This window comes from Lemur catta, chromosome 1 (assembly GCF_020740605.2).
Source record: "Lemur catta isolate mLemCat1 chromosome 1, mLemCat1.pri, whole genome shotgun sequence".
Classification (NCBI taxonomy): Eukaryota; Metazoa; Chordata; class Mammalia; order Primates; family Lemuridae; genus Lemur; species Lemur catta.
The window spans coordinates 69,165,313-69,179,771 of NC_059128.1; the positions used below are offsets into that span (position 1 = coordinate 69,165,313).

A 14,459-nucleotide genomic window follows, 5' to 3' on the forward strand; every position below is an offset into this window, starting at 1 on the left:
TTACATGCTTAGATATAGGTACATAACTGGGGTAGTTTTTTTTGAAGGACCTACAATAATTGTTTCTATTTTTACCAGAGGATTCAAGAATTATCTTAGCAAATGGTTGTCAGAAATCAACATTTCAAAATTGTCAAAGGTAGGTTTTGTTTCTTCTTTAAACTGATGAGTCAAATAAGGTTAAGCTCTAAGTTTTGGGACAGGCCTCCTTTAATACATAAGGCTGGCAAAATTAGGAAAGTTTTGATCACTACGACATCTAATCTTGTCCATGACACTCGCCATTGTCAAACCGCTGAAATTCTGAGTACTCTGAGCAGTTCATGCCCCACCCCTACTCCTTTCAAAGCCAGTATTATGAATCAAAATTTTAAGACAATATGTTTTCCACTGTGATTTGAAGCGTATGAGTAGGGACCAGTATTTCCTATGCCCTCTAAACGGTTTGAAAATTCCCATAAATATACATTATTTTTTTTCAAAAAGAAAATCAGGCTAGGTTAAGAAATTTCAGAGCAGCAAGAAGGCTAAATTGCAGCAGAGTTCAGTAATTTTTTACCAATTGTCTTGCTCCTAAGTATCTTACATACTTGAGTTAAATTATAATTTGAAAGGGCTGGGTGAGTTGCTATTTTCAAACATCTGCATAGTGCAACTAAAAAGAAAAACACTGTTCTTCTACTCAACACTTCTGATACTAAATGTGTGGGGTTTTCCCTCACATCAAGCAATTCTCCAACTCTCCAGACACCAACTGGGTATCCTACAATTCAGTTATGACTCTAATTACCTGAAGTTAATACAGACCCCACACGTCAAGGGCTTAGTCCTGAAAGACTGCCTTCTACTTTAGACACCAGTTGCAAGACCCAGGTTATGACTTGTACTTCTGACCAGTTGGCTATAACTGAATCCCTCCTTGGGTTTAATAATTTATAGAACAGCTCACAAGAAAATATTTTACTTAGTATTATCAGTTTATTATAAAGGACAACTCAGCAACAGCCAAATGGGAGAGATGCGATGGAAGAGGGCAAGGTATGGGGGAAGAGGCATGCCACTCTCCCTGTACCTCTGTCTGTCCATCAACAAGGAAGTCTCCAAACTCCATAGCTTAGGGTTTTTATGGAAGCTCCATTATGTAGGCATGATTGGTTAAATCACTGGCCACTGGTTGTTAAACTCAATATCCAGCCCTTCGCCCATCCTCCGAGGTTGGGAGGTGGGGTGGTGGGACGTGTGGAGGAGTAGGGATAGGGCTGAAAGTCCCAACCCTCTAATCTCATAGTTAGTCCCTCTGGCAACCAGTCCCTATCCTCCAAGAGTCATCTCATAAGATTAAACTCAGGTATGGTTGAAAGGGGCTTATTATGAATAATGAAAGACATTCCTCTCACTCCATCCCTTAGGGAATTCGGAACCCAGGATGAAAACCAAATATAAATTTATTATATCACTATATCACAATGACACAGAAGTTAAATTGCCTATCATCTTTCTTCAGTTAAAGAAAAATTTGGCTCTCACAAATGGTCTGAAAAACCCAGTGCCTCTTGGCCCATGCAGGGTAACAACTATCAAAAGCCAGTTCCCTAAGCCCTGGGATTTCAGACTGAATTGCCCTGAGTGGCCTGAACCTTCTGCCCATTTGTGAAGAGCACCTAGCAGACTCATCAGGCCAAGACCACTTTTGGATCCTTCTCTTACCTCTGGAATTCTTTACTGCCCTGGGTTCCAGTCTTATCTGCTCTCTCTTGTTTTCCAATTCAACTAGTTTCTCCTTTATGGGGTAGACACTACTGGTTGTCTACCCAATACTCATTCTCCTCTTCTTCCACACTAAGAAACCCCATTTTGTTCAGGATGGCATTGTGCCCTGCTAAAGATCACATTACCCAGCCTCCCTTGAGCTACAGCCATGTAACGAAGTTCTGATCAGTAAGAGGACAGCAGAAACTGGATGGGCCTCCTGGAAATGCTTTCTAAAAAGCGATCAGATAGCTAAAGGTGACTTTTTGCCTTTCCCCTGTTGATTTCCTACTTCCTGTCTGGAATAAAAATATGATGGCTAGAACTCTGGCATATTATACCATAAAGTAACTTTGAAGATGGAAACCAATGTTAAGGATGGAAAGACAAGGGAGTGAGGGTCTCTAATGAGGAACAACCATACTGGCCCTCGACTAGCTGTCTTTAGATTTCTTTTATGTGTGAGATTAAACTTGTCATTTGTTTAAGCCATTGTAGTCAGTTGTCCATTACTAGCAGCCAAATGCAATTCAGACTTGAGGCTCAAAGGTGGTAATGCTTTTTGATTTCTTTCTTATTGATTTTTCAGGAGCACCTTCAGGAGTGCAGGGTCAAGTGTCGAGTTTTATCAGAACTGCCAGCTATTCATTTCTTAGTGTTTTGGTTTAAATGAGCTTTGTAGGTTTGTAGTCTGCCTTGAGTGGCAAGAGGCAAGGGTCATATCCTATCCTGCCAAGGAAAGGTGCAGCCATAGGGAGTGTGAGCAGCAAGAGCGCCAAGAACAAAATCTTAAGCAACATTTCCTGGTAGAAGAAAGATGATGATTTTGGTCTCTTTGCCTTTATGTGGGAGGCAGTTTCAGCTGAATTAATTTTGCTTTGGCCACCCTTCTTCCAAGAGGCAAATCTTGACTCTCTAGCTCTCATGAGGTTCTTTCTTTAAGTTCAGAGTGGTTAATATGAAGAAAAACATCTCATTGGATGTTTTCCCCCCGGCACACAAACTCTCTGCACTCTCCCTAAAGCCAGAGGAGGAAGGTATTTGGAGAAGAACAGAAGATCCTGGGCCTACTTTCCTATTGCTCATACTCTCTCCGCCCCCGAGTGAGGCAGGCAGGTGCCTCTCCTGCCTCCTCTCAGTCTTCTGTCTCCGTGGGATTCACCATCTCTGCCAATAGTTAGGCACTTTTGGAGATACTTAGCTGATCTGTGGGTCTCTTTTATCATCTGCACTGCTTGCTGATGAAAGGCAGTTGGAAAAGTCAAGGCTGTAGTCAGGAAGGAAGACCGGGTTTAGAGGTAATGATCTGAGAATCTGCCATATGGAGGTGATGGTAGAAGCAACTCAAGTGGATGAAATAGCTGAGCGTATTCAGAGAGAAAACAAGAAGCATAAGAAGAGAGTCTTGGGTGATGGCAAGAGTAAAGAGATTCAAACTTCTCTTTTCAAAAAGACAAGTTATCAGGTTCTGAAAGAAAGTAACGCCATGCACCTGTGTTCACAGTCAGGTTGCCTGACGTGGCAGTCACAGCTTTTTCCAGCTTTGTTCCAAAGCCTCTTGTAGAGGACCCAGGCCGAGCCAGTCACTGTGCAGGATTTCCTCCAGTTCCCTTCGACAGTTTGAGGGATGGGTTTTCACCAAAAATCACCTGCTTAAAGTTCATTTCTATGTTCCAAATGTTCCTGATTCCCAGAAAGGAGGCTAAGAAGCCACTGTCTTTCCCAGAGAGACTTGTTTCATCTGTCTTAACTTCTGTCTCCTGGCATGAGAAGACAGACAGCTGATGTGCCTTGCTCCCAGCACACCAGACCGGGAGTTCTTGCTCATTCTGGGTCAGCTTCCGGTTGAATACTGAGCAACAGAAGCCTCCAGACACCACAGAAACTTTAAACGCTGCTGTGACAGGGCTGAAGGGAGTACAAAGGGTTTTATGACAAGGATAGCAAGGAGGAGGAGAGTATGAGATGGCTCTCTTCAATATTTAGAGAGCTGCCACAAGAGAGATTAATTCTGTGTGGTTCCTGACAGCAAAATTAGAGCGAATGGGTTAAGAGTTGGGCCAAGATGGTTTGAGCTGTGTGGAACTAGAATGGGATGGCGTGCACAGCCATGCTCTTCCTGTCCTCTTTTACCCTCCACTTCCCTGATAACTGTGGTGGGCAAACAGGGGCAGGAAATCCTCTGCTGGGAAAAAGGAAGAAGTGTTTATTCACCTACCTGGAGATAAGATGAGGTGACCTCAACTATCCCTGCCAACACCACAATTCCATAATTCAAAGCCAGCTAATTCTTTTAGATGACAAAAGGATCTGAAGAAGGTAAAGGCACCTAAATTGGAAGGATGTATTTCTAAGCAGGGCTCATATGACTGTGATGCTCAGGGAAGAACAGATTGAAAAGTGGGCATGAATGAATTAATGATGATCTCAAAGACTCTCTGACTTTGCCATTTTTAGCAACTGTCAAAACCCGTGTAAGTAGAACATACTCTGTCTTGAGTCTTGATCGTCAATAGTGACAAATGCAATTAAAGAGCTATTCCAGGAGCAACCTTACTCTACTTTTATTTTTGTTTTCACTTTAAATGCTGACAAATTCCTTCTCTAACCTGCTAACATAATTATGTTATTGGAAATAACTGAAATGATGACCCTCAAAGCAGGGTTTCTTTTGCAAAAATAAGTATAATTTCCCATATATATGTATATATATATGTATATATAGAGAGAGATATTATGTAAGGTGTTTACTTTGAAATGCTAAATATAAATAATCTTAAATAAGTTATTTAAAATAATAACTACAATTTGCCTTATAAAACAAATGCTAAAATGAGTATATCCAGACCTATTTCCTGCCCATGGCAGAATGGGATACCACTCAAAAAGTTAGCAAATGTTTCCCTCAATATTCCTGCATCCCTTCAATATCTATAGTGGGTATCTTAAAATTAAACATTTCCAAATTTATATTTTAGGGCTTTAAACTTTAAGAGGGTATGGTATAATAAAAATATATATTTGGTTTTTGCCCCTGGTTCCTGGCACAGAGCTCCTAAAACTTGTGGAATTTCCTGGGTGATAGGAGGGTCTTTTGTTATTAGAAAGGAGTCCCTTTGGCCCCACCTGGCTTTATGCTAATGAGATGACCCTTGAAGGGCAGGACTAGATAGCTTCAGTTTGGGGCTGGTCACCAGAAAGAACAAGCACATGCTTTCAGCCTTACCCCCACCTCTGGGGAGGAGAGAAGTCCTGGAGATTGAGTTCAATCTCAATCACCAAGGGCCAGTGATTTATCAATCATGCCTACACAATGAAACTTACACAAAAACTCTTGAACAATGGGACTCAGGGAGTTTCCAGGTTGGTAAATACATTGATGTGCTGGGTGGGTGGTAAACCCTGGGCTTCTGTGTCCTCCTACATCCATACGTTTCCTTATGTGTCTCTTTCGTTTGGATGTTCTTGAGTTGTATCTACTCTGATAAACTGATAATTGCAAATAAAGTGCTATCCTGAGTTCTATGAGTTGTTCTAGTGAATTATCAGACTTGAGAAGGGTGTCACAGGAATCCTCCAATTTGTGGTGTGTTTGGGTAGCCTGGGCACTGTATTTGTGACTGGTGTCCAAAGTGGGACCAGCCTTGTGGAACTGAGCCCTTAAACTAGGGGAACTAAATTAACTCTGGGTAGTTAGTGTCAGAATTTAATGTGGATTGTTGAATACCCAATTGGTGTCTGATAATTGGAGAACTGGTGTGGGAAAATGACACATATTTGGTTACAGAAAAAAAAAAAAACCAAACCATGACTAGGGTAAGGGTTTTAATGTCATACCCTAAGATTCAATGAAAATGTCTGTGTTCACCCTATCAATGCCCTTTATGATTTTACAGACTTACAGTCCCATAAGCTTTCATATTTCTCAAATAATTATTTAATTATTTATTATAGCTCAATTAAATTTCATGTACCAAATGAAATTTACTATTGGGCTTGGGGAAAGCATGAATTACATAGAAAATTTTTGCCATTGCATGACTTAACTTGCCTAATTATGACGTTAAAGACTTTTAGCCCTTGAAGTTCTGTAGAACAGGAGGGATGATGGTCAGCTGGGGACTGACCAGCAGAGCATTTGACCATTACTCCAGGGAGTGACTGACAAGAGAAAAGGGTTGAAGGTGAGGGATGGGGAGAGAATGGGGATTTGGGGCAACCATCCTGAAGGATTGAACTTAGGCAAGAAGTCTTGAGAGGAGGGAGCAGCAGCTTGGGGTAAGTTCATCGTATTGTGCTCTTTCGTATCTCTCCTGTAACATGCTCAAATGTTAGAACAGAGGCATGCACCATGAGGTGTCTCCCAAAGCCTCCAGGGTTTGAATCTCATCTCATCAGATGATACCAAATTGTCCACCAATCCCAGTCATTCCCATTCATTTATCCATGCTTTGAGCTCCCCTCTCACTAGTACTGTCCCCTAAGATGTCACCAGTCTTCACTCTTCATTTCAATATCCGTGTTTATGATTTTCCCAGCACCATGGCCTTTCAGTTCCTTGTTCTTGTCTCTAAAGATCTTGCCCTTCACCTACCTCAGTACCCAATCCCATGGTCATTATCAATAACTGTAACCTCCCCCAATCCCATACTCTTAAATCCATGCATCTCACTCTCCAACTACCACATCCTGTATGGTGTCCAGCCTCCAACAATCCTTTGGCCCCAATATTCCTTTGATCCTTTGTCTATTCATGGACATTAGTCTCCTAGGTCCTCACTGCCGTCCTCATGATCCAGCTGAAATTCCATGGTAAATCTTTATAATTATCCTCTTACATGTACCCTCAACTCTCTAATCCATTTTTGTCATACTCACTTTGCAAAACCTCAACCCTGGAAAAACCTCACTTTTCCTACTCTGGGCCTATACCTGGCAGCTGAATTTGGCTGGAGAAAACAACAACCTGCTGGTGGGTCTCACTTTGAATTCATGACCACAGATCTCAAGTGGGGCTCTTAATGCTGCCAGGTGAGCAGCCTGTATTTCCCTGCTGCATCTACTCCTCCAGTCTTCCTGGCAACCACCTCATACCTTCTGATTATTCATTAAACCTCTAACACCTTCTCCCAGCTGATGGTCTTGCTTCCTACTTTGCTGAGAAAATGGAAGCAACCAGAAAAGGACTCCTGCAGACCCCCATCTATGTATGTCTAGATGCAAGTATGTGTGTATAGATATATGTACCTTCCAACATCACCACCCATGGTCTCTGCCCTTCTGCCTGTTGCTGCAGATGAACTGCCTAAAACTACCCTTGGCCTGCTTGGGGACATTGCTTTAGAGATCCTCTCTCTTACATGATCATATTCCCCTCTCTGCTGGATCATTCCCATCAGCAAAGAAACAACTGATAAGTCTCACGTCTTAAAATCTCCTCTCTTGGCCATACTTCTGCCGCTAGCTAGTGCCCTGTTTCTCTGTTCCTGTTTATAATAAAACTTGAACAAGTTGCCTGTATTGCTGTCTCCAAGTCTTTTTTCCCACTCTCTTCTAACCCACTCCAAAGGGGCTTTCATCTCCAATGCTCCACTGAAACTGCTCTTGTCAAGGTCACCACTAACTTCCATGCTGGTGAATCTAATGGCCTGGCATCAGTTCTCATCTTATTTACCAGCTGCATTTGAAATAACTGGTCATTCTTCCCTCCTGGAAGCCCTTTGTGAAGTTGGCACCCAGGACGCCATTTTCTGTTGGTTTCCCTCCTGTCTCACTGGTTGCTCTCAGTCCCATTTGCTGTTCCTCTTCCTCTGCCTGACCCCTTAGTGTTGGGGAGCACAAGGGATCAGTCACTGGAACTCTTCCCTTGCTCCCTCATCTCATCCAGCCTCAGAGTCCTTAAAGACTACATTATTAATGCATGGATGATTCCAAAATTCACATGTCTACACCAGACCTCTCCCCTCTGAACTCTGGACGATTATATTCAACTGCCCACTCAACATTTTCATTTTTATGTTGAATAGGCAACTAAAGTTAACAAGTCGGAAAGTGACCTCCTGATCTTCCCCTCAAAAACAAAAAATCTACTTTACCCACAATCTTCCTCAACTCAATTGCTGGACACTCCATTCTTCCATTTGCTCATGCAACGCCCCCAGAATCATTTTTAACTCATCTCTTTTCTCTCATCCACAATCTGGAAATTCCAAGGGCTTTACTTTCAAAACAGACCCACAATCTGATAACTTCTGTCAACCTACACTGCCACCACCCTGGCTTGGGCCACCATCAACGTTTTTTTTTTTTTTTTTTAAATTGTGGTAAAGTGCATATAGTACAAAATTTGCCATGAATGATGTTTAGTACATTCACAATGTTGTACAACTACTATCACTATCTAGTTCCAGAACACTGTCTTCACCTCAAAAGGAAACCCCAATCTCATTAAGCAGTACCTCCCCATTACTCCCCCCCTTCTAGCCCCTGGCAGGCTAATCTGCTTTCTGTCTCTGTGGATCACCATCAACTCTGGTCTGGATCATCAGAGCCTTCCACTGGTCTTCTCACTTCCTTATTTGCACCCTCCTGCCCTTGATTTGGTACTCAAAGAAAAAATGAGATCACATCATGAATTTGCTCAAAATTTCCACTGGCTTCTTATCTCTCTCAGGGTAAAAGCAGAGTCATCACAGTGGCCTCCAAGGCCTGCACCCTTGGCCCCATGCTGCCTCTCCAACATCCCCTACTGCTCTCCCCCCGCCTCACTCTGCTCCAGCTACACCGGCCTTCTTGGGATCCTTGAACATCCCAAACACATTCCTTCCCCAGGGCTTGCACCAGACATTTCCTCTTCCTGAAACACCCTTGGCCCAGACCTTTATGGTTCCCAGTATCACTTCCTTCAGGTCTTTGCTCAAATGCTGCTTTCTCAGTAACACCTTATTTGAAAGACTGCAACTCCACGCCACCTGGCACTTCTAGCTCCCCTCACCCTGCTCTGTATAATGTACTTCTATGTGTTGTTTATTGTCTGTGCTTCCCTAGCCCTGGAATGAAAGCTCCCTGGGCCAGAGAGCATTGTCTTTTCTGTTCTTTCCTATTGCCCTAGAATAGTGCCTAGCACACAGCCAAGCAGTATTGGTTGAATGGATCTGTGAGCAAACAGCAGAGGGGCAGAAGTGGGTCACTCCTACCCTTATTTAACCAACTCCCTTTGCCCTGTGGTAGCCTGTGAGGATGGAGAATACCACATGCCACAGAGAATTGCTGGTTGAGGACAGCACTGCCCAGAGGTCCAACACAGGGACTACTGGTGCTGGGAGGGGAACAGGTGGTGGCAGCTATCACCTCCCTTCATCTCACTATTAACACAACCCAGCACCACCTTTCCATCCTATTCTGTTGCCCAAATTAGCCCCAGAGAGGGGCATATGGGCCCCCAGCGTCTCCCCCACACCTGCTGTTGTCCACATAGCGGATCAATATGGGGTAGAAGGCGTAGAGATCCCTGCAGAGGACTGCGAACTCATCCAGGATGAGGAGCTCTGCCTCCTGCGTGTCCCCTCTGCCGTCAGCTTTCAGCTGCTCCTCCTCCTGCACAGTCTTGACGGCCTTTTTCTTCAGCTTCTCCAGAGTCGGGATGAAGTGGCTTCTCAGCAGGTCAGGCCTGGCTTTGCTGATGATCGGCTGGGCGTACACTGTGTTTGCAAACAAAGGGCCATATTATGACATTTGATGAAAATGAAAGAAGTGACCCTGAAAGGTGAGGCTGTGGAAAGCCATCAACTCAGGATGGCACCTGCCCCTTGTTCCCCTCCCTGATCTTCCCCCTTGGCATTTCCCTCTCATAAAGCTGCCTTGGAGCTTGGGGGACCAGGGCCACTATAGAAGCAGGTCCCTAATTCCTCTCTGCTCCTCCAGGCCACAGGGAGGCCACCCCTGAACACGGCCCAGGCCACACCTCTTAGCTCTTCATAATAGGCTATCTTGGATCATTTTATAGTGCATTCATGTTGGTTTTGGCTCACTAGCTAGAGCATTTCATTCATGATAACCAGTACTGTGCTCAGCCAACGGTAGGCACCCAATATATGCTTTCCGGTTATTTTGTAGAAAAATCTGTTGTTAAAAGCACATTGACCTAACCACTGTTCTCATCCCTCAATACTTGAGAACTGCCAACCTACTTCCTGGAAGCTTCTCTGGGTCCTGAGGGAGGCAGATAACGCTCCTATCAGCTAGAAATGAATGGAGAGAGGCTGGGCTGGTCACTAGAAGTTGAAAAGCAGCAACAAGCAATCAGTGGGGCTACAGTTTTGGCCTCTGTGAAGAGAATGATAAAACCCTACATGTCTTACCCTATTTCTTATATCCTACTGATTATATATTAGTTATCCTATTATGAAATAGACCAATGAAATAGCATATCTTTCCTAAAGATCAAAATCAGGGTAATTGTAAGAAAAAAAATAAGTGAAATAAAATGAGTAAGAGTCTTGAACCATCGACAATGTACACTGAAATGTGTATTTCAGTTTCTTTAGCTTAGGGCAATTCAATTGGAATGCCCTATATTCCAGCAATTTTTCTTTTTAATCTCACTTTCTCTTATTTTTTACTTTTATAAAACAGACAGTTTTAGAGAAGGTCAAGGAAGCTTTCTGATGGAATGCATTCACTAAGAAGTTGTGACATGTTAGCTTTCACTGAGGTCTGCTTTGAGTATACAATTAGAATGGCTGTACTTGATGTGGGCAATTTGGGGTTACTACTCAAAATTGACTTTGTGTAGTCACCGGGAATTAAGTGTACTGACCGAATGAGACCTGGGGTTCACCTGTGGAATAACAGGACAAAGTCTGTTTCCATCAGGGCCCCTCATGCTGTGACATTTTTCTTCTCTGTACCTCTAGGGAGGTAAGGGAACAGATTTTTGATCTCCTTCCTTTCCTTAATCAAATTCCTTTGATTAGCTCCTAAATTAGAGCTCATCAAAACATTGCCTTATGGTTAAGAACATTTGAGAGCTAATGGGTAAGAGAGGAATACCAACTCTATTTACTTATACGTCCGCGGACGCCTGTGTCATCTAGCAGCCATCAGCACCCAAAATATTTATAGTTTTGATTTCAGTTCATTTCTGAGACAGGAAGGGGGCAGGAACTTTTTATCCTTGGTCTTTTTTTTTTTTTTTTTTTTGAGTCTCACTTTGTTGCCCAGGCTAGAGTGAGTGCCGTGGCATCAGCCTAGCTCACAGCAACCTCAAACTCCTGGGCTCAAGTGATCCTCCTGTCTCAGTCTCTCGAGTAGCTGGGACTACAGGAATGTGCCACCATGCCCAGCTAATATTTTCTATACATTTTTAGTTGTCCAGATAATTTCTTTCTATTTTTCGTAGAGATGGGGTCTCGCTGTTGCTCAGGCTGGTCTCGAACTCCTGACCTTGAGCTATCCTCCCACCTCGGCCTCCCAGAGTGCTAGGATTATAGGCATGAGCCACTGCGCCCAGCCTTTTCCTTGGTCTTGTAGAATGATATCTATTCATCTGTTCAGGAAAGTACCCAGTGTTGGGTTAATAGCTGCCATTAGCTTAGCCATTGCATTTCATGGTCCAGGAGATTAAATGGGTGAAGCTGTTACCAGTGAAGTCTACTATCTAAATTGTAGGTCCACTAAAAGCAATGACTTTGTCTTAGCTTCTGTCTCCTTGGACTCTAGCTTGACACTAAATATCTGTGGTTTCCTGACTGTGAAAACCATGGTTATTCATTTTCCAAGCCTATCTTTTTTTTTGAGGTTGTTTCAAGGACAGAAAATTGGCTAAAAACTTTAAGAGCCTACTGCGTGCAAGGAATTTGAGAGGGACACAAGAGAAAGAAAAAAGCAAAAACGAAGTGCTGCTACCATGAGCCTACATTAGAGAGTGTCTTAGAAAGCATAAAGTGAAGTACAAATGCAGAGTGGCATTAAGAAACTTAAGAGTGCAGCTCAGATGAGCATGAGTTTTAAACAAGTGGAAAACACACAGGATTACTTACCAAGAAAATTCTGGACAATTATTACTGTAAGAGCAAATGAGATTCTTAAGTACCAAAAACAAATAAAGCAATGCTCACTGGACTTGAGTGGAGTTTATTAAAAAGGGCTTTCTAGAGATTTGAGGGGTCTGGATTGGCACGGTAGGCAGGAGCACCTGCTCCAGGAGGCTTTTCCAGGGAATACATCAATTCTTTGTCCTGTTAAGCAAGTGGGTGGAGTGGGGTGGGGGTAGGTGTGGGGGTGGGAAGGTTTAAATATAGATAGAGCTTGCTCAACACTGTCACGGAATTAATAATAGAGATGAAAAGAGAACCCAGCTCTCTTGGTCCCTGGCCAGGGTGACTGGGGAGAAAAGGCCCTGGTACCTGCGATGCGCTTCATCCAGGAGGCTTCCTCGATGCCCAGGTTGTTGTTGATGATCTTCAAAATGTCGCCCAGGATGAGACTGAGGTGTTCAGAGGTGACCTTGGTACAGCAGGGCCCTGTGCTGGGGGGCAGGTTCTCGGGCCCCCGCTCCCACCAGTAGGACAGGTAGCTGCAGATCATGGGCAAGACCACCTCGATGACGTGTGGCATCTCCATGTACCGGGCCCCTGACTCGGCCAGGTCATTGATTTCCTTCATCAGCTCTTCCAGCTGGGGGATGTCAGGACACATCTCTTCCACCGTGTCTGGCATCCCCAGAACTGACCAAGAGGGTACAGGAAGAATAAAGGGACAGTAATTCAAAAGCACAATGGGTGCAAAGCTTCTCTCCCTCTGCCCCACCCTTCTTTTGGTCTTTAGATATAAATTTCCAGAGCCTCATAGGAGTAAGTATGAATGCAGGGTAGCTTTTGTCCTCCAGCTGTCTGTGTACAGACTGCAGCTTCCAGAGGCTGTGTTATCTTCCTAGATGTCATGCGGAGGTGAAAACATTTAAACATATGGTTACAGGAGCACAACAGGACATGGCTCAGGGATAGTTCATAAGACTTCTCTGTGATAAAGCCAGTCTCTTAGCTTCTCCCTTTTGGCTTGCCTGCTTGGGCTTTAGTGTGGCCGCTGCAGGAAAGGCAGTATTAAGAGGAGAAAAGCAACCGATCAGTGTTCAGTTGCCAAGTTGTAGTTCAAACACCTGGATCACATCTGTACTGTTTAGAAAAGGAAAAAGAAAATCCCCTTATCAAATATTCCTTCAGCTGGACCAGAGACAATAATACTTTCCATCCAACTGAAATTTGGGGAGAAAAAAAATCATACATGCGTTCATTTCTGGCTTCACAATAGAAATTACGGATGATCTGAGGTGACTTGATTGACTTCCTGCAAATCACTTAAACTTTTTTGTTTCTGAAGGCTTATTTACAAGGAATAGTGAATTAGTCCTATCTTTTCCTCATTCTGAATGATTGAGGTCACTTCACTGGACAGGGACAGACAGGATGAAGGTGCAACAGACAGGGTTCAACATTAAACCAGGGAGTGTTGTCACATACAAGAATTGGAAACAGAAGAAGCCAGCGCTCCCCCTAAGGTAGAGGACATTCTTTCCTACAGGCAGGAGGAAGATCAGAAGCACCCTGAGGTTCCTAACAGGTGAAAAGATAACAAGAGCTCTGAGTGGAGGGCCGGGAGACAGTTCTGAATAAGAACCACAAGCCCAGAGCTTTGCATATGCATCCGCTGAGCTAACTGCTCCCTACAGAATCTGTCTGGGCCCACAAAGCAGATCATATGCATGCTTCATCCTCAGACCAAACTTCTCTAACTGGGGCTAAAGCATCAGGCACCAAATGAGCTAGGCCGTCCATGAAGCCATGGTAAAAATGTGGAGAGTTTTCTCAGAACATCAATTTCACCGGAAGATTTGAGAAAATTATTTTTGACGTTAGGAGTAAAATGCAAAGTTCTCACCAATTTCCAGAGATAAAGCAGAAGACTTCAAATAACATTTCATGTTTAGTGAATTGGGGTATGCCTGCAGGTTCCCCTTTGCCAGTAGAGTCACTGCTGGCTTAAGTCTTTCTTCTCTATGGATTTTAAATCCATAGGCATTGAAGGACTAATAAATAAAAGAGGCTAAACCAAATTCCTTGGTCTTTAGGAATACCGGGCAATCGAAAGGGACTGTTTTGATGTCTGTCCTGGTTGTACTGCCGGGAGCAGAGAGAATAATCCCGGCTATCGTGGACAGAATGGATCTGCAGCCGAGACAAGTGGTTCTACTGGGATGGAAGGTGCAGTTGCAAAGCAATGGACCCAGAGCAGCCTCTGTGCTATGGAACAGGCCCAGTGAAGTCCGAACACTTTTGCCCTAGTGATGACTTTCTGTTGCTATCACTGTAGCCTTTTGGTGGGTAGAAGGCTAAAGATCTCTTTTCCTTGGAAGTCAGGAGTGGACCAATGTCTTTTAAAATCCACACAATTTAGAAGGACTAATAGCATGAAAGACAAAGAACACTGAAATCCTATGATTTACAGTAGAAGGAAATTATACGGATCAGATATGGTCCATTGCCAATGTCGGTCATTTGCAGAGAACGAGTCTCTCTTGTATCTTGCAGCAGGGCAACAATAGTCATGGGAGTCTGGGGAGACCGTCACAAACAAAGTAATTTTACACATACACTCTCAGAGTAAATAGGTAAAGAAAGGGAAGTCAAACTTTCTACTTTGCAATTCTATAC

General features: G+C 43.6%; 1 protein-coding gene across 1 annotated transcript in view; it reads right to left on the reverse strand.

The window, feature by feature from the left end:
- Window positions 1-14,459, reverse strand: part of RYR3 (ryanodine receptor 3) — a 338,847-nt gene that overhangs the window by 58,425 nt on the left and 265,963 nt on the right. Inside the window, exons 66-67 of the mRNA XM_045543649.1 lie at window positions 12,156-12,476; window positions 9,209-9,449 (exon numbers count right to left, since the gene is read on the reverse strand). Of these exons, the coding sequence (XP_045399605.1) occupies window positions 9,209-9,449; window positions 12,156-12,476 (562 nt within the window). The remainder of the gene's footprint in view (window positions 1-9,208; window positions 9,450-12,155; window positions 12,477-14,459) is intronic.